At 40.9% G+C, this 20,524-nt stretch overlaps 1 protein-coding gene across 1 annotated transcript; it reads right to left on the reverse strand.

Moving 5' to 3' along the window:
- Positions 1 to 8,113: 8,113 nt before the first annotated feature.
- Positions 8,114 to 9,269, reverse strand: PTH (parathyroid hormone). The gene is made up of 2 exons (XM_044270414.1): positions 9,184 to 9,269; positions 8,114 to 8,417 (listed from the first exon to the last, which is right to left on the reverse strand). Exons 1-2 carry the CDS (start codon positions 9,267 to 9,269, stop codon positions 8,114 to 8,116), a joined length of 390 nt encoding a protein of 129 aa, XP_044126349.1.
- Positions 9,270 to 20,524: the final 11,255 nt, after the last annotated feature.

Consider the following 20,524-nt stretch of genomic DNA (forward strand, 5'->3'; position numbering starts at 1 on the left):
GTAGTTATATTCTTGTACATAGGAGGCAGTATTATAGTAGTTATATTCTTGTACATAGTAGCAGTATTATAGTAGTTATATTATTGTACATAGGGAGCAGTATTATAGCAGTTATATTCTTGTACATAGGAGGCAGTATTATAGTAGTTATATTCTTGTACATAGGAGGCAGTATTATAGTAGTTATATTCTTGTACATAGGAGCAGTATTATAGTAGTTATATTCCTGTACATAGGAGCAGTATTATAGTAGTTATATTCTTGTACATAGGAGCAGTATTATAGTAGTTATATTCTTGTACATAGTAGCAGTGTTATAGTAGTTATATCTTGTACATAGGAGCAGTATTATAGTAGTATATTCTTGTACATAGGAGCAGTATATAGTAGTTATCTTCTTGTACATAGAAGGCAGTATTATAGTAGTATATTCTTGCTACATAGGAGCAGTAATTATAGTATTAGTTAATTATTGTACATAGTAGCAGTTATTATAGTAGTTATATATTGTACATAGGAGGCATGTAATTATAGTCGTTATATTCTATTACATAGGAGCAGTATTCTAGATAGTTATATCTTGTACTAGTACAGTATATAGTAGTTATATTATGGTCATAGGCAGTATTATAGTAGTTATATCTTTGTACATAGGAGGCAGTTATTTATAGTAGTTATATTCTTGTTACATAGGAGGCAGGTATTATAGTAGTTTATATTCTTGTACATAGGAGGCAGTATTATAGTAGTTATATTCTTGTACCTAGTAGCGTATTATAGTAGTTATATTCTTGTACACTCGGAGCAGTTATGATAGTAGTTTATATCTTTACAATAGGAGGCAGATCTATAGTAGTTATATTCTTTGTAATAGGAGGCAGTATTATAGTAGTTATATTGTTGTACATTCGTAGAGCAGTATTATAGTAGTTATATTTCTTGTACATAGGAGCAGTATTATAGCAGTTATATTCTTGTACCTTAAGGAGGCATATTATAGTAGTTATATTCTTGTACATAGAAGCAGTATTATAGTAGTTATATTATGTACATAGGAGGCAGTATTATAGTAGTTATATTCTTGTACATAGGAGCAGTATTATAGTAGTTATATCTTGTACATAGGAGCAGATTATAGTAGTTCTATTCTTGTACATAGTAGCAGTGTATAGTAGTTATATTCTTGTACATAGGAGCAGTATTATAGTAGTTATATTCTTGTACATAGGAGCAGTATTATAGTAGTTATATTCTTGTACATAGGAGGCAGTATTATAGTCGTTATATTCTTATACATAGGAGCAGTATTCTAGTAGTAATAGTATCTGTACATAGTAGCAGTATTATAGTAGTTATATTATTGTACATAGGAGCAGTATTATAGTAGTTATATCCTTGTACAAAGGAACAGTATTATAGTAGTTATATTCTTATACATAGGAGTAGTATTATAGTAGTTATATTCTTGTACATAGGAGGCAGTATTATAGTAGTTATATTCTTGTACATAGGAGCAGTATTATAGTAGTTATATTCTTGGACATAGGAGGTAGTATTATAGTAGTTATATCCTTGTACATAGGAGCAGTATTATAGTAGTTATATTCTCACTTCATCAAATGACATTTATTATATAGAGAAAGTTAATACAAGGCACTTACTAGCGTATTTGTAAGAGAAAACAAATAGGAAGTGGCGCCTCATGTGTTTTATTGCCACTTTAATTGGTATATAACAGCGGTCCCCAACTACAGCGCTGCGCTACTGACCAATACTGGGCCGTGGATCGTCTGGTACTGGTCAGCGGGGAGAGTTGCTGTTGAGCGGCAGGGACACAAACTATTAGGAGGTCACTACTGGGGGGGGTGGGGGGGACTATGGCTTGATAATAAAAGAGACTTTTACGTGGCTGGGGGGGACACTATATTAAAAGAGGCCACTATTTGAGAGCAACTCAATTAAAAATAAAATCCATTACTGGGGGACATTATATGTAAAGAGGGCACTACTCTGGGGCATTATATCTACTGGGGCCTAAACTGGGATGATTACCAAATAGGGGCATAATAGGAGGCATGAATACTAAACAGGTGTGTTCAATAATGCCAAAAGAAGTTGTGGTCTGGAGACGTCATCATGGTGATCTGTACAGGACTGAGAAAAAGGAAAGGACTCCATCCAGAGGAGACATCACCTGTAAGTCACCGAGTGGGGCCTTAAACAGGATTATTACTGACTGGGTCATGGTGTAGCGGTATTAGTTGGCCTTTATAAAATGTTATTATTTAAACATGTTGGCCATGGCATCTGTAATATGTACTGTGTTATTATGTGTTTTATTATGTACGTGATTAACCAACACATCTACCCCTCCCCCAACAATATATAAATATCTTGTATGAAACTGGTCCCTGGTGCGAAAAAGCATGGGGACCACTGGTATATTTGAGAAAGGTAATGCGCTTACCTGTGGCTGTTCGGAAGAGTCACAACAGGTATTATATGCCCTTTGCTGTTTCCCCAAACAGCCAAAATAGGGTTCCTGGACCGCCGGATTGCTTGCCCGGAAAGACAAGTAGGAAGTAGTACTAATGTATTGTGATTCTCCATATTGCATCCTTTGCTGGTTTCATTCATTCTTCCTTCACTACTCGTTGTCTCTGGGAACACACATAGGCACGTATGTGCAGCAGTTCCTGTCTTGGCCACCTGCAGTGGTGGTCGTATTCCCTGGATACGAGAAGTGTATAATGTGATGGAAAAATGAATCCAGCCAGCAAAGGAGGCAACATGGAGAATCACAATACATTAGGAAGCGCCTTGTATTCACTCTGTCTACATGATAAATGCCATTTGCTGAAGTCAGACAATCCCTTTAAATGATATATCTGGCAACAGTATTTCAGTATTTATATGTTTATGTGACCCGGGAGCATTACTGTATATTCCACAAATTGTCTTATAGCCCCATTTTTAAATGTGGCTAATGCGGACCCTGTATGATCACCGTTGGGGACGGCTGCACAGGGAAACAAAAGCTACCTAATCTTCTGTAACGTGGAACCTATAAGAATTGAAGGATCAGATATATAGTAACACTGGGTTATTCTGGGTTTCTAGACCAGGGATCAGCACTGATGTTCTGAAACTACAACTCCCAGAATGCTCCATTCGGCTCTATAGGAGTTGTGAGAACAGCAGAGCATGTTTGCACGCTGGGAGTTGTAGTTCCACAGCAGCTGGAGTGCTGAAGATTGCTGATCCCCGTTTTAGAATATGTGACAATTTGGAAAAAATTGAATGTATTCAATGAAACTGTCACCGATTGTAATGAGAATTCACGTGCCTGGTGCAGATCCCAACAGAGTTACTGCCCCAACCCGCCACGTATATAACGTGCCTTGGCGAGAGGGCAGAACATGGGGCGACCTCCAGATCCGCCCTAATACAAGCGCTGTGGCCATTGTGCGGATTTAGGATAAGACGTCTCCCTATAACATAAACCCCTTCACCGTGTCCATGACCTGTATGTTACAAGCAATCATCTGCTAGGATTGTATAGGATGCAACTCCCCCCACGTTGCACCCGCCTGGCTCTATTTTAGGGAACACGTGTCATACCTTAGTTTATTACCTTGTGGTGAAGCCTTGCATGTCTGCCCATGTTATATCTGTAGGACAATAAAGCTGGTGGCATCTCCGAAGCTCAGAAATATGGTTTTATACCTATTTACATTGAAACTGTAATGGAGTAAAGGTGAAAGGACTTGTCCGGCCGAGTGCACGTTATTTAGAAAGGCTCACAGCAGTGTAAGATAATAAAATAGCCCCCCGCTGGTCTCTACCTCCTCGACCCTCTCACTGCTCAGCAGCCCCGGTTACAGGGGGAATGTGACCCGTTGGCTCCAGCAGCAGCCTCCCTGCTACTAGCGTCCATGACTAGCTCCGCCCATAGCGGTATAGGCACTGCCACTGACTCCATTCTGTACACAGCATCACTGAGCAATGTGGACATGAGAATAGTGAACCCTGCTTCTTTCTTCTCCTCAGGGTTCCCCCAGAAGTCCTTCACAAGGGTGGACCTGACCTTCGGCGACACAATCTCTTGAACAACCTGCTAAAGCCCATGCTGTGAGCATGCTACGGCACAGATTTTAGGGCTATGCTACTAGGGTATGTGCCACTTGGGGTCAGGTAACCTGTAAGGTGCGTCGCTGCAGTCAGTGACGCACAAGACCCTAGGACGTTGACAGATGGGGACAGGACATCCAGTGGAGACAGCCCAGGAGGAGCCAGAACTTGTGCAGCTAGCTCCCCCTAGTGGTGCCTGCATTCTTTGCAGCCTGCTCTGTTGGGAGTGCTTGGAAAGTAGTAGACGAATATAAGATTGTTTTTGTGCCCATTGAAATCAGTAGAGGAAAAAACAGAAAATCTTTGACAACACATTCTAAGCAGAGCCCCAGAAAGCCTGCACATGTATCAGGTCACAGCTGGGCATAGTGAATGTAGGGGGTTTGTGAGAGTCCACGACACTGCACACATTACACAGGTAACAACACGTTTCCCATACAAATATCTATTTTATTAATTGGAGAATAGAAACAATAGGAAATAATAAGTTATGCTCAGTACTTTACATATTAAAAAATAAATATAATTAAAGTGCTTTTTACATTTACAAAAATGACTACTAAAAAAATAACTTTTGCCTTGTTTCAGTGGAAATGAAGATGACTCGAACTCCAAAACTATGATGACATAGACGTGACTAGAAGAGTCCGAGACGCTGCTGCAAACACTAAAATCCCACTACGTCTAAGGCTACCTTCACACTCGCGTTTTGGGCGGATCGATCATGGATCTCCAAAAACGGATCCGTTACAATAATCCGTTTGTATTATTATCTGTAACAAAGCCAAGACGGATCCGTCATGAACTCCATTCAAAGTCAATGTGAGATGGATCCGTTTTCTATTGCGCCAGATTGTGTCAGAGAAAACGGATCCGTCCCCATTGACTTACATTGTGTGCCAGGACGGATCCGTTTGGCTGCAGGCAGCGTTTTGGCGTCCACCTCCAGAGTGGAATGGAGACTGAACGGAGGCAAACTGATGCATTCTGAGCGGATCCTTTTCCATTCAGAAAGCATTAGAATGCAAACTGATCCGTTTTGGACGCTGAGCCCTGAACGCATCTCAGAAACAAAAAGCCAAAACGCCAGCGTGAGAGGAGCCGAAAGGAATGTAATTCTTATACAAACAGAAGAAATACAGGAGATTATAAAAGATAAGGAAACCTCAAAGTAAATGTTACACAAAGTCTTGTATCACTCAATCCTTTATAGTCATTGTGATTTGGAAGAACCCAAGTCAATATCTCTGGAAGGTCCTGGAACTTTCCTTCAGAGAAATGACCATTGTCTTTTCTGGTATTGAAACCTGAACACCAGTTTACTGTCCATAGATCGATATCATCTACAATAACACTTGAGTAAAGGATCCTGCTGATTGTGGTGAGATCCGCCATCTATCTAATGCAGGGATACTCAACCGGCAGCCCTCCAGCTGTTGCAAAACTACAACTCCCAGCATGCCCAGAGAGCCTACTGCTGTCAGCCTACAGCAGAGCATGGTGGGAGTTGTAGTTTTATAACAGCTGGAGGGCTGCCGTTGGTCATCTCTGATCTAATGTATATCATTGTATAAAAAACTTGGGTCTGACCGCTAAGAATGGGGGTCTTTGAGTCTTGAATCATGTAGACAGCGGTCCATCAGTGAATAGAGCGGTGGACCGTCATGTTCACTACTGCGCCATTCAAATGGGGGACTTGGGGACAGTTGGTGAAGGTCCCATCGATACTGATCCTGGGTTCCATCCTGTATTATACTCCAGAGCTGCACTCACTATCCTGCTGGTGCAGTCACTGTGTACATACAGTACTTATCCTGTACTGATCCTGAGTTACATCCTGTATTATACTCCAGAGCTGCACTCACTATTCTGCTGGTGCAGTCACTGTGTACATACATTACTTATCCTGTACTGATCCTGAGTTACATCCTGTATTATACTCCAGAGCTGCACTCACTATTCTGCTGGTGCAGTCACTGTGTACATACATTACTTATCCTGTACTGATCCTGAGTTACATCCTGTATTATACTCCAGAGCTGCACTCACTATTCTGCTGGTGCAGTCACTGTGTACATACATTACTTATCCTGTACTGATCCTGAGTTACATCCTGTATTATACTCCAGAGCTGCACTCACTATTCTGCTGGTGCAGTCACTGTGTACATACATTACTTATCCTGTACTGATCCTGAGTTACATCCTGTATTATACTCCAGAGCTGCACTCACTATTCTGCTGGTGCAGTCACTGTGTACATACATTACTTATCCTGTACTGATCCTGAGTTATATCCTGTATTATACTCCAGAGCTGCACTCACTATTCTGCTGGTGCAGTCACTGTGTACATACATTACTTATCCTGTACTGATCCTGAGTTACATCCTGTATTATACTCCAGAGCTGCACTCACTATTCTGCTGGTGCAGTCACTGTGTACATACATTACTTATCCTGTACTGATCCTGAGTTACATCCTGTATTATACTCCAGAGCTGCACTCACTATTCTGCTGGTGCAGTCACTGTGTACATACATTACTTATCCTGTACTGATCCTGAGTTACATCCTGTATTATACTCCAGAGCTGCACTCACTATTCTGCTGGTGCAGTCACTGTGTACATACATGACTTATCCTGTACTGATCCTGAGTTACATCCTGTATTATACTCCAGAGCTGCACTCACTATTCTGCTGGTGCAGTCACTGTGTACATACATTACTTATCCTGTACTGATCCTGAGTTACATCCTGCATTATACTCCAAAGCTGCACTCACTATTCTGCTGGTGCAGTCACTGTGTACATACATTACTTATCCTGTACTGATCCTGAGTTACATCCTGTATTATACTCCAGAGCTGCGCTCACTATTCTGCTGGTGCAGTCACTGTGTACATACATTACTTATCCTGTACTGATCCTGAGTTACATCCTGTATTATACTCCAGAGCTGCACTCACTATTCTGCTGGTGGAGTCACTGTGTACATACATTACTTATCCTGTACTGATCCTGAGTTACATCCTGTATTATACTCCAAAGCTGCGCTCACTATTCTGCTGGTGCAGTCACTGTGTACATACATTACTTATCCTGTACTGATCCTGAGTTACATCCTGTATTATACTCCAGAGCTGCACTCACTATTCTGCTGGTGCAGTCACTGTGTACATACATTACTTATCCTGTACTGATACTGAGTTACATCCTGTATTATACTCCAGAGCTGCACTCACTATTCTGCTGGTGCAGTCACTGTGTACATACATTACTTATCCTGTACTGATCCTGAGTTACATCCTGTATTATACTCCAGAGCTGCGCTCACTATTCTGCTGGTGCAGTCACTGTGTACATACATTACTTATCCTGAGTTACCACTTTATTTGTACATTATGGCGGTCATTTATCATGTGTTACACACAACTTTTTGGAGTATTTATGGGGCAGACTTTGTCGCAAAGGTGTTTTGTGACACAAATCTGTGACACTTTTGCGAAGTGTCAAAAAAAGGTGTCGTTGGCGGGGAAGATGGAGGCCGGCCCAGCACATTAATAATTTTTCACAAAAGTTTATGGCGTGGAAAATGGCCCTAAAGTTCGCCAGCAAGGGAGCTGACGTAGAATAAAGCACACCGCATGCTCGGCGGCAGCGAGCGGCCTGTGCATCTACATAACTTAGGCGCATACACCGGCAGTGCACAGGGATTAAGCCCGGCCTATCAATCGCCAGTCTTAATAAATGTCCCCCTATATCTATATGTAAACTGGTGTTAAAAGGTGGGCACAGGCTCAGTGATCAGGCCACCATGATGCCGCTATCTAGGACCCGATTCTACTACCAGATCTGACAGTTTTGGGGCAAGGATGTGGGTTCCGGATGTTGGCGAGTGTACAAGCAGTATGACAGGAGGGGGAGATTTGGTCGTTGCTATCATACAGAGCCATGCAGTGCGCTGAGCCTGGCGGAGACATCACTGTACGTCGGCTCTGATGTAGTTGTCTATGCTGGGTTTGGCGCTGTGCCGGTGAGATTTCTTCCCGCCCGCTCTCTGGTTCTGGTGGGCAGGGTGCTTGGTCCGGTTGTCCACTGACTTCTCTTTCTTATGCGGTTTCTGGGGTTTGCTCTCAGCCACCTTGGGCGTAGCTTCTTGGGGGGTGCTGACGGATGCTGGGTACAGGTTCTGTAGCTTTAGCTGCAGCCATTCCTGCCTCTGCAGCGTGTGCCTGAAGTCTCCATAATTGTGCATCAGCTGCATCTCACTCACCGCTCGTCTCCTGGAATAGATACAGAAAAATACATTTATTCATATCTGAGCGCTACTGACTGAAAGCAGGTGCCCTATAACCGCTAGCTGTTGTGAAACTACAACTCCCATCATGCCGCCACAGGAAACAGCTGGAGAACCGCATGTTGCAGACCATAAGGTTAAAGGATGGTTGCAGAATCTCTAACTTCAGGGGCGTACACAAGTCTCATAGGTAACCATAGACAAATCTAGTATGGCCACCCCGCCCCACCTGAACGTGCAGGCACCACTAGGGGGAGCTCAGTGCACTGGGAAGAGAGGAAGTTCAGCGCTAAACCCCTTCTTCCCCCAGGACCCCATAGCAGTCGTGTGATCTGCCTCCATTGAAGGTGCCACTGTGTAAATATATGTATACATGGGCACAATTATCTTCCATCTATAATCACAGCACTGGAGTCATCAACAAATGAGAGGCTAAAATCCACCTGGTCCTGCTCACATCTGAGGGTTTGTTACCATGTATCAATGTACCATGTGCAATTTTCTGTGAGAGATACACAGCAGCGGCACAAATCTCTCCATATCCAGACAAGCATTGTCCGAAATGCAGCTCAATAATCGTTTTTTAGCAGCTATTCCCTTCAATGATACATAGTAACAAACTGGTTAATAACCTCCGAATCAATCAGTAAGAATGTTACTCCACTCCATAACAGGTGGTGCAGGTGGCGAGGCTGGTCCTGTCTGGCGGACATGTACTTCTATAAAACAGATGTAAAGCACAGAACACTCACGTCACAGGTTTGCCTTCATATCCAGAGAACAGCGACGCTCCACACAGGATGAGCCCAAGTTTGGTGAGGTCTGTTATAAAATGCATGGCGGCTGCAGAAAAAGAATCACATCATTCATGTTTATGTCTCTTTATTCCAAGAGTCAGTGATGACTGCGGACACAGAAGCCACGGAATCTCTGCGGTTTATACAGACGCTGCAGACAAGATGTCATATAGGAGGAAGATGAGGAAGTAAGACACTAACATGTATCCAATGGAAAATAGGACACGTCCTCATCTCATATCCATCTATCTGTCTGTCTATCTGATATCTGTCTGTCTCCCATCTATCTATCTCCTATCTATCTGATATCTGTCTGTCTCCCATCTATCTATCTCCTATCTATCTGATATCTGTCTCCTATCTATCTGATAGCTATCTGTCTGTCTATCTATCTCCTATCTATCTGATATCTGTCTGTCTCCCATCTATCTATCTCCTATCTATCTGATATCTGTCTCCTATCTATCTGATAGCTATCTGTCTGTCTATCTATCTCCTATCTATCTGTCTAATCATCTATCTAATAGTTGTATAACAATTCATATATTCATTTAAGGGGTTCTCAAACTTCAGCAAATGGCATTTATCATGTAGAGAAAGTTACTACAAGGCTCTTCCTAATGTATTGTGATTCTCCATATTGCCTCCTTCTCTGGCTGGATTCATTTTTCCATCACATTGCTCATTTCCATGGTTACGGCCGCCCTGTAATCCATCAGTGGTGGTCATGCTTGCACACTATAAGAAAAAGCACCGGCCTATGTGCACTCCCACGGTCCTGGCCACCAGAGAGACTGGCGGTTTTTCCTATAGTGCGCAAGCACGATCACCGCTGTTGGGTTGCAGGGTGGTCATAACCATGGCTACAAGCAGAGTGTAACGTGATGGGAAAAGGAATCCAGCCAGCAAAGGAAGCAATATGGAGACTCACAATACATTAGTAAGTTGCTTGTATTAACTTTCTCTACATGATAAATGCCATTTACTGAAGTGAGAGGACCCCTTTAAGGTAACGACACATATGCAGCAGCTGCTAGGCGGCCACAGACTGTGATGACATGCTGTTCAGCACGAGTTTCAAATTGATTGTTAATGGCCTCGCAGTTAAATTGCCATTTACTTACATAATCTCGCAGCCTTTAAGCCTCTAGCCCGACATAGCTGCATGACTTCCAGCTGACGAGCAGTGCCACCCGCAAGATGTGGCCATTAACAATCAATCTGAAAACCATGCCAGTCGGCACGCCTATGCGGTTTTTGGCTGAATCAGTCACGTGTGCCCCAGACCTCCAGACCAGTCTTGCTCTGAGTCACCTGCTTCTCTCATCACATAAAATTGAGTAGATAATATTTCATTTGTTTTTGCTACCTCTCTGACCAGACGGGGCCTGAAACCTCTGAAGAATGTTAAGCGCTTTTCAAGCGACCATGCTCTGCAGGATCAGCGTCCTATGGGAAATGTGTGTCCTTTGAGTCAGAGTGCCTTATATATCTCTGAATTCCTCAATATTAGATCCACATTCGTGCCCCCCATTCACTGGTTCTGATAACTGTGCAGCAGACTCTTCTTTAATGACCAGTCTTTGGCACAAGTCACCGGCATGTCGTCATCTCGATTCCCTTCCCTAAACTTCTCTCTATGATCAGTGCAAGGAAGAAAGTGAGGAGGACAACCGTGATCTTGTCAAGCGACAGAGCCTGGAGCGGTCACCTACTGGACACCAGGTATGAAATATTAACTCCTTCACTTCCCTAGACCAGAAGGACATGAACTTCTTCTAGTTCTAGACCACCATGAAAGTGACCATCCACCTCTACACTGCCCTAGACCACCAACAGTATTGCCATCATACCTTCACCATAGACCACCTGGGAGGTGGAACTTCATATGCAGTTTATATCTGGACACTGTATAAAACTAATTATCTGGGCGCGGTGGCAATAGTGGTTGTGTTTCTTATCTTAGAGGGAACCATACCGGGGCGCTAGCTGAAACTTAAATTGCCCCAATCCCTCTGACATATGATAACTGCACATTACAGAAATATAGACGTTTCCAGTGCTAAAACCGTAAACCAATAAGTGCAACACTAGGATCTGGCCTAAAAACGTGTTTGACCATGATCTACAGGGCAGAGTGAGGACAGGAGACGTACGGACTCACGGACAGCTGACAGAATGTGCCACGTCTCCTGTAGGCCACAGGGATTCAGAGGGCATCAGTCACAACCAAAGGTGAAGCCTAAAGCTTTTGGGCCTTAGTGGAAGAACTGAATTAGGGAAGGAGTCTAAATTGCCATTTATTATTTCCCTGCGAATGGATGGATAGATAGATAGAAGATAAAAAGATACAGACAGATATATATATTAGATGAATAGATGATTACTAAATAGAATGATAGATATTTGATGGATGACTGATGGATAGAATGATAGATATTAGATGGATGACTGATGGATAGAATGATAGATAGATACAGACAGATATATATGAGATGAATAGATGATTAATAGACATTAGATATTGAAGGATAAGAACTAAGCACCTGCAATGAATTGCTATATACAAGTTATCAGTTTATAAATCATTTATTACTTAGATAAACTTCAAACCTCCTAAAAATGATTTCTAGATCCAAAAACATGGGGGCATCTATTTTTAGTGCAGATGATATAAACTATTTACTAAAGGAGAAACTTGTTCCTATTTGTATCTATAAATGGCCTCTTAGACTAATCTTAGCGGAGACCACGTGGTCCTTGGAATGTAAACTTGCATATATTGTAATGTAACCGTGCAGCGTTCATGGTATTATGTAAGCCAATATCTAGAGAGGATGCAGCTATGTCATGGCCTTTCCTGATTCTTGACTTCATCTCTTTGCCATCCACTGGTTTATATCTGCAGCCCACCAGCTTCCTCTCAGAAGCATTTCAAGGTGTCGTGTTCCTACAAAAGCATCCATCTACTATCCGTTATTTAGCATCTGCTGCGCTTTCAGGGCCCTCGTTTTGTTACAGATTGCGTTAACGCGTTCTTAGAGAAATTACAGACTTGTACAATTTCAGCTTGTGAATTGCAATATATTATCCTATATTCTGTATTCATATTTTGCCACTCACAATGGCTAAACCCTATCTTTAAGACAGATGACTCAGGCGATAGGGATGGAGCATTCCCTCTCATGGACGCCCCAATCTGCCTACTGTGATTCAGACATCTTGTAGACGTCCCGGCTTTAGAGATCTTTTTAGTGACTTATTGGGGCATATCTATCAGTGTATTTATGCCAGTTGTCACAAAGTGTTGGGAAAAGTGTGGTCTTAGTGCCGGGTGTTGTGCAGGCGTACCTACTGAGCTACAGCTGCACTCTACTTCAAATAACCCAGCCTCATAGTAGCATGCAGTGCATTGTAAAGGGTTTGTGGAAAGGGGGTCATCTGTCTCCCCTGACAAATGAAGCTGCACTCGAGCATGCATGCTGCTGCTCCATTCATCTCTATGGGACAGAGTCCAGCACTCGGCCATCTTCAGCAGTCACTGTGATGAATAGAGTGTCCGCGTGCTTGCATGACCGCCATTCCATCCATATGGGAGGACTAAGGATCTCCTGCCTCATGATCAGTTGTGGTATCAGCGGTCAGATCCCCATTGATCAGATTCTTAATGTGGCGGGGAAAATGTTAAAAACGTGGCACAAACACTTTAATTACAAGGGAATGGCACCATTTTTCTGGAAGGGCCTTAATTGCTAAATATCCGCAGAATTGAGTACGGTACAGACTGCAAAGAAAAATAATCCTTTGTGTTTTTTATGCTTTTTTGTTACTAAAAATAAGAATGCATCCCAGCAGAGGACATCATGTGTGTTCTCTATCTGTTAACGTTTTCTTCAAGGCCTCATTTCCATTCCTAATGGTTTATGGTAAGGTTGTAACTAACCCATATGGTACTGGTTGTCTTACCGTCAGTGCTCCAGATGATATATCATAGATGTCAAGATGAATGGCTTGGACACTCGTGCACTCACACATCTCTGCCTAATCTTACTTGCCATTTGCCCCAGAAAGTATAATGGGTTAAAGCCAAGGCGGGAAACAAGCGTTCTCAATGGAAAAAAGTTTCCTCCTTCCGCCAGTTCCAACTTTTTGCTTAACAAATTTGCCAAAAAGTTCTTCCAAGTCCTAAAAACACCTAACGTTACAGCAATCCAGAAACTTTGCTGTAACCTGGGCTAACCAAGAATAGGGAAGAGAGAAAAGACGGATATCTATACAGTCCCCTGGTAAATAGCGCGACTAATAATTAGCACTGACGACATTCATTTTAAAGGCAACAAAAAAAGCAAATGCAGGAAAATCTGTTTTACTCACTGAGTGGAGAGGAGACGTTGGGGTTGGCAGAATCCAGCTGCGTGAAATTAAGTGCTGAGGTTATCCAGCTATTTGATGAACTTGCTTTGTGAATCTTGTGTGAGTAATTTTATGGCCCATGTGAGCCAATATACCCAGCTTTATATCTTCTCTGTGTCTGTCACTCCCATCTGCCAGGCCAACCTCCACCTTATAGGGCTCACTCACATACACCCACCGGAGTCCAAAGACCACCCCTGCAATCATGAGGTTATGTCACTACAGTCTTTTTTGGTTCTCCCCTATGTCCTCAAGATGTATTGGGTGAGTCAGAGAGCATGGGTGCGAGGGCTGATCAATGTCACGGCTTGTCTGCAAAGTCTGCCGCTGACATATAGAAATATGCATTGTCCTGCACGCGAGCAGAAGACAATGCAGTGCGGCCATCGATGTCTGTATTATATGGCTTATTCTATATACACACATACTGAAGATTAGGATAATTATAAGCTTAATCTTTTCACCAGATTTCCAAGTCTGTACGTGAGTTAATGTTTGCCATAAAATCCCCTACTGATAATGGCCTTGGGCGATGTAAACCACAGGACCATAATACAGCAATGTGATGCTATGGAGCTATACCGAACCTTTGATCTGACCTCCATGCAGTCACCCTCCCCACCCGTGGCATCCTGAAGGGCCCTTTACATAGGCCGATGTTCAGGAGTGAACCTTCAAGGGGATGTTCATAGTTCAGCTGACGGCACATGCTGACCACAGTATGCAAACTGAATGGGGATAGGCCGTCGTATCGGCGATCGCTCGGCCACCTATCGGTTTGCATTAGTGTGAAGACACTTTAAACAATCCACTTTTTATGTCGTCAACCAGTGATCATTTAAGGCCCAGGCACTGGCCAGTGTAACATGTCCTTATGTGGCATTTTTTAGGGGTTTTGCACATTTTGGTAGTTTTTTTTTTTTCCAGCCATTTTTAGCAACAATTTGTAGGCAAAAACACCAGCTCCAGGTGTTACACGGAAGCACTGCCATTTATTTTTTTTCATCCTTGGGGTACGTTTTGTCAGGGGCGTTCTTTTAGATCCCAGCATGCTCTGGGTCTAGTGCTTTTCCCCCACAGACCTTCATGTGAGCAATGTGTGGGGGTGTTTTAGTAATGACTTTGTTCCATGGTACTTTGAATGACATTACAAGGGGCGCATACTTTCCTATATAAAAAAATGCAAAGCACAGCAAAAAAAAATTAAAAATGCTTGAAGAATACATCGTTATGTGAGCAAAAAACATCCCTGGAAACCCCTCAAAGAAGACAGATTAGACAGATGTTTACCCGGTTCATATCTTACTATTCACTTTCAAGGGGTTGTCCAGGATTTTGATATTGATGAACTATCCTCTGGAGATATGTATCTGGCACCAGAGCTACAAGCAGATGATCAGCAGGGAGCTCTGCCAAACTGTCCTGAGGATAGCCATCAATATCACAATTCTAGACAACCCTTTTTATGATGAAAAGGCTTTTACAGGTTATTCTGGTCTAAAATTGTAATGAATAAAGCAAAGAGAAAAGATGAGAGAAGAGCGCCTCGTCTTTGTTGAGTGACCATCTCACTTTGGCATGAAGTTTTGTACAAATATGCAGGAATGTCAAATATAGCACAGAAAGTTTCTGAAGAAATTGTAAATTCTTGCAGTGCCTGGAGACATATATCTCTTAGCAGCCTGCGATATCCTGAATTCTGTTCTGTTGGTCTCCTTGTAATGTGAGCTATATCTGTGTGGCCCTGAACACTTATACACCTGCATGGGCCTAGAAGGGGGCACAAGAACTATATCACACACGTGGGGGGCACAATACTTATGTGACACACGTCATATGTTTGAAGCATCACTAATAGCATCTTTAGCAATAACGTTTTCCCTACTTTTACGGTCTCGTACACAAGATGAGGACTCTTTTTGTTTATTTGTTTTTTATTAACATTTTCAAAATACAATAACATAAGCGATATCCTATCAGAAGTCTGTAGTAACACGGCATGTGATCAGTATCAGGCGCGGCATTAAAGGACATTTCAAGAGGCATTCATTGAAGAAGAATATCACTGCAGCTAAGGAATGCAAAAAAAAAAAACTACAATGAAAAGGTTATAAAACCTGGTGTTACAGTATGAAATACAGAGTCCTGTCAATCCCGGAAGATCTGCTCCACACGCGCAGATGATGTACAGATCATGGATGTCCAGGAGCACATGCTGGAAACCCTGTCACTACCCCGACCACCGGACTCCTCTCTGCATGTATAAAGAGTCCTCGGGGGGGGCAGGACAGCGGAGAGCATACATGAGAAATGAACGCTCCAACCAATAAAACCAACTGAACCGTGGCCCCATCTCGCTCTGTCCCCCTCCATCCAATCAGTATCCGGGTCATAAGTCCCGCAGCCCAGTCTGATCTCAGTGCACCCACTATCTGCATGCAGGCATGGGCGTAACGAACCGACGGGAGAAGAATAAAAAGGCATTAGAAATATAAGGACTTTGAATTGAGAGGCTAAGACATTGGAGGCGCATTACTCAATATACGAGTCTGGTGCCACGCAGTTTAGAGCAAGTCTGTAGAGGAAGCCAGGCAATGTATTTACCCCATGCTGTGAAGAAAGACTTCACCTTCCTTTCTTTACGCTGGGCCGCCTCAATCCAGTCCATCTTCATAATAAAGTATAGCTTCACAGAGAAAAGACTGAATCGGAGGGGGGGGAGGGGGTTGCTTCCAGACTTGAAATATTGCTTTTCACCGCGGCTAAAACCATGTGTCATAATTTCAGGTCCTTTTTGGGTATATTAAGTTGTGGATTCTATCATCTGTAATATCTTTAGCACTAACTAGATCAAGTTGCGAGGACTTAATGGTCCCCTTGTCTTCCTCATTAACCCATGCAAGGAGGCATGGACTGCAGGAAGATTCATGGATCAGCAGCAGTAACGCTAATACAGAAGTAGCGAAGTCAGGGACAGCGCTAAGGGTTTTCGCCAGGAGAGCGGACAACAACGGTAGAGGGGACGAGGAATAGATCCAAGGGCCAGGATGAGGAGAGCCGCCGCGGTCAGGACTGGGACCAGTTGAGGAAGTGTATGGCTGCCCAGCATTTACATACAACTCTCACCAGGATCTGTGGTTTCTCATAGGGACATGGCGGTGTAAGGTAAGTATCAGGTACATGCCTGGTTTCCAGCTCTTCGGAGGGCAGTTAAAAAAAACATCAGTCTCAGATTATTCAGAGCAAACATGGGTTGTATATGGCAGAATTATCTTGATATTATATGATGCTATTATGTGGGCTGAAATATCTAGGAAAAAATGCCTCTTCCGCAGTTCCTGTGATTGACGCACTTTCCAGTATCTTCTAAGGAAACAAATTATAGCCCTTTAATAAAACCTATAAAAGTTTAAAATGAAAGTTGTAATCCATTTAATCCCATCATAAACTCTGGCCCAACATGCAGAATCCCCTTCCTCAATTACGCCCCACGCCATCCTCTTGTTTGTAAACCTAGACTACGACACAGAAGGAATAACCGATCAGTCTGTCTGTCTGTCTGTCTGTCCTGTGACTCACTCAGTGCTTATTCCTGAGGCTGTGAGCACAGCTGTCCCGCCATTGTTCAGGTTTCAATGAACCTGTAATACAGCCATGAGTTAAATGCAAACAAATGTATAGACGGAGGTTCGTTACGGAGTACACAGGGGTGACGTCATTGGTGTAAGATACCAGACGCTCCAAAATTAGTAATGGCATTAAACAGAATGCTAATTAAGATAGCCTTTCCCTCATTTCCAAGTAATGACGCAGGGGGATATCAAATAATTGTTTGAATGGGAGGCACCTGGCAAAGGGAGGCAGCAACTGGTGATCAGGACAACAAGGGACCCAAATATTACTCTAACACTATTTCCTATGTTCAAGAGTATAACTACTATAATACTGCTCCTATGTACAAGAATATAACTACTATAATACTGCTCCTATGTACAAGAATATATACTATAATACTGCTTCTATGTAAAAGAATATAACTACTATAATACTGCTTCTATGTACAAGAATATAACTACTATAATACTGCTTCTATGTACAAGAATATATACTATAATACTGCCCCTATGTAAAAGAATATAACTACTATAATACTGCTCCTATGTACAAGAATATATACTATAATACTGCCCCTATGTAAAAGAATATAACTACTATAATACTGCTCCTATGTACAAGAATATAACTACTATAATACTGCTTCTATGTACAAGAATATAACTACTATAATACTGCTCCTATGTACAAGAATATATACTATAATACTGCCCCTATGTAAAAGAATATAACTACTATAATACTGCTCCTATGTACAAGAATATAACTACTATAATACTGCCCCTATGTACAAGAATATAACTACTATAATACTGCTCCTATGTACAAGAATATAACTACTATAATACTGCTCCTCTGTACAAGAATATATACTATAATACTGCCCCTATGTAAAAGAATATAACTACTATAATACTGCTCCTATGTACAAGAATATAACTACTATAATACTGCTTCTATGTACAAGAATATAACTACTATAATACTGCTCCTATGTACAAGAATATATACTATAATACTGCCCCTATGTAAAAGAATATAACTACTATAATACTGCTCCTATGTACAAGAATATAACTACTATAATACTGCCCCTATGTACAAGAATATAACTACTATAATACTGCTCCTATGTACAAGAATATAACTACTATAATACTGCTCCTCTGTACAAGAATATATACTATAATACTGCCCCTATGTAAAAGAATATAACTACTATAATACCGCTCCTATGTACAAGAATATAACTACTATAATACCGCTCCTATGTACAAGAATATATCTACTATAATACCGCTCCTATGTACAAGAATATAACTACTATAATACTGCTCCTATGTACAAGAATATAACTACTATAATACTGCTCCTATGTACAAGAATATAACTACTATAATACTACTCCTATGTACAGGAATATAACTACTATAATACTGCTCCTATGTACAGGAATATAACTACTATAATACTGCTCCTATGTACAAGAATATAACTGCTATAATACTGCTCCTATGTACAAGAATATAACTGCTATAATACTGCCTCCTCTGTACAAGAATATAACTACTATAATACTGCTCCTATGTACAAGAATATAACTGCTATAATACTGCTCCTATGTACAAGAATATAACTACTATAATACTGCCTCCTATGTACAAGAATATAACTACTATAATACTGCCTCCTATGTACAAGAATATAACTACTATAATACTGCTCCTATGTACAAGAATATAACTACTATAATACTGCTCCTATGTACAAGACTATAACTACTATAATACTGCCTCCTATGTACAATAATATAACTACTATAATACTGCCTTCTATGTACAAGAATATAACTACTATAATACTGCTCCTATGTACAAGACTATAACTACTATAATACTGCCTCCTATGTACAATAATATAACTACTATAATACTGCCTTCTATGTACAAGAATATAACTACTATAATACTGCCTCCTATGTACAGGAATATAACTACTATAATACTGCTCCTATGTGCAAGAATATAACTGCTATAATACTGCTCCTATGTACAAGAATATAACTACTATAATACTGCCTCCTATGTACAAGAATATAACTACTATAATAATGCTCCTATGTACAAGAATATAACTGCTATAATACTGCTCCTATGTACAGGAATATAACTACTATAATACTGCTCCTATGTGCAAGAATATAACTACTATAATACTGCTCCTATGTACAAGAATATAACTACTATAATACTGCTCCTATGTACAAGAATATAACTACTATAATACTGCTCCTATGTACAAGAATATAACTACTATAATACTGCCTCCTCTGTACAAGAATATAACTACTATAATACTGCTCCTATGTACAAGAATATAACTGCTATAATACTGCTCCTATGTACAAGAATATAACTACTATAATACTGCCTCCTATGTACAAGAATATAACTACTATAATACTGCTCCTATGTACAAGAATATAACTACTATAATACTGCTCCTATGTACAGGAATATAACTACTATAATACTGCTCCTATGTACAAGAATATAACTACTATAATACTGCCTCCTATGTACAAGAATATAACTACTATAATACTGCTCCTATGTACAAGAATATAACTACTATAATACTGCTCCTATGTACAAGAATATAACTACTATAATACTGCTCCTATGTACAAGGATATAACTACTATAATACTGCTCCTATGTACAAGAATATAACTACTATAATACTGCTCCTATGTACAGGAATATAACTACTATAATACTGCTCCTATGTACAAGAATATAACTACTATAATACTGCCTCCTATGTACAAGAATATAACTACTATAATACTGCTCCTATGTACAAGAATATAACTACTATAATACTGCTCCTATGAACCAGAATATAACTACTATAATACTGCTCCTATGTACAAGAATATAACTACTATAATACTGCTCCTATGTACAGGAATATAACTACTATAATACTGCTCCTATGTACAGGAATATAACTACTATAATACTGCTCCTATGTACAGGAATATAACTACTATAATACTGCTCCTATATACAAGAATATAACTACTATAATACTGCTCCTATGAACCAGAATATAACTACTATAATACTGCCCCTATGTACAAGAATATAACTACTATAATACTGCTCCTATGTACAAAAATATAACTACTATAATACTGCTCCTATGTACAGGAATATAACTACTATAATACTGCTCCTATGTACAAGAATATAACTACTATAAT

The sequence above is a fragment of the Bufo gargarizans genome, chromosome 10 (assembly GCF_014858855.1).
Source record: "Bufo gargarizans isolate SCDJY-AF-19 chromosome 10, ASM1485885v1, whole genome shotgun sequence".
Classification (NCBI taxonomy): domain Eukaryota; kingdom Metazoa; phylum Chordata; class Amphibia; order Anura; family Bufonidae; genus Bufo; species Bufo gargarizans.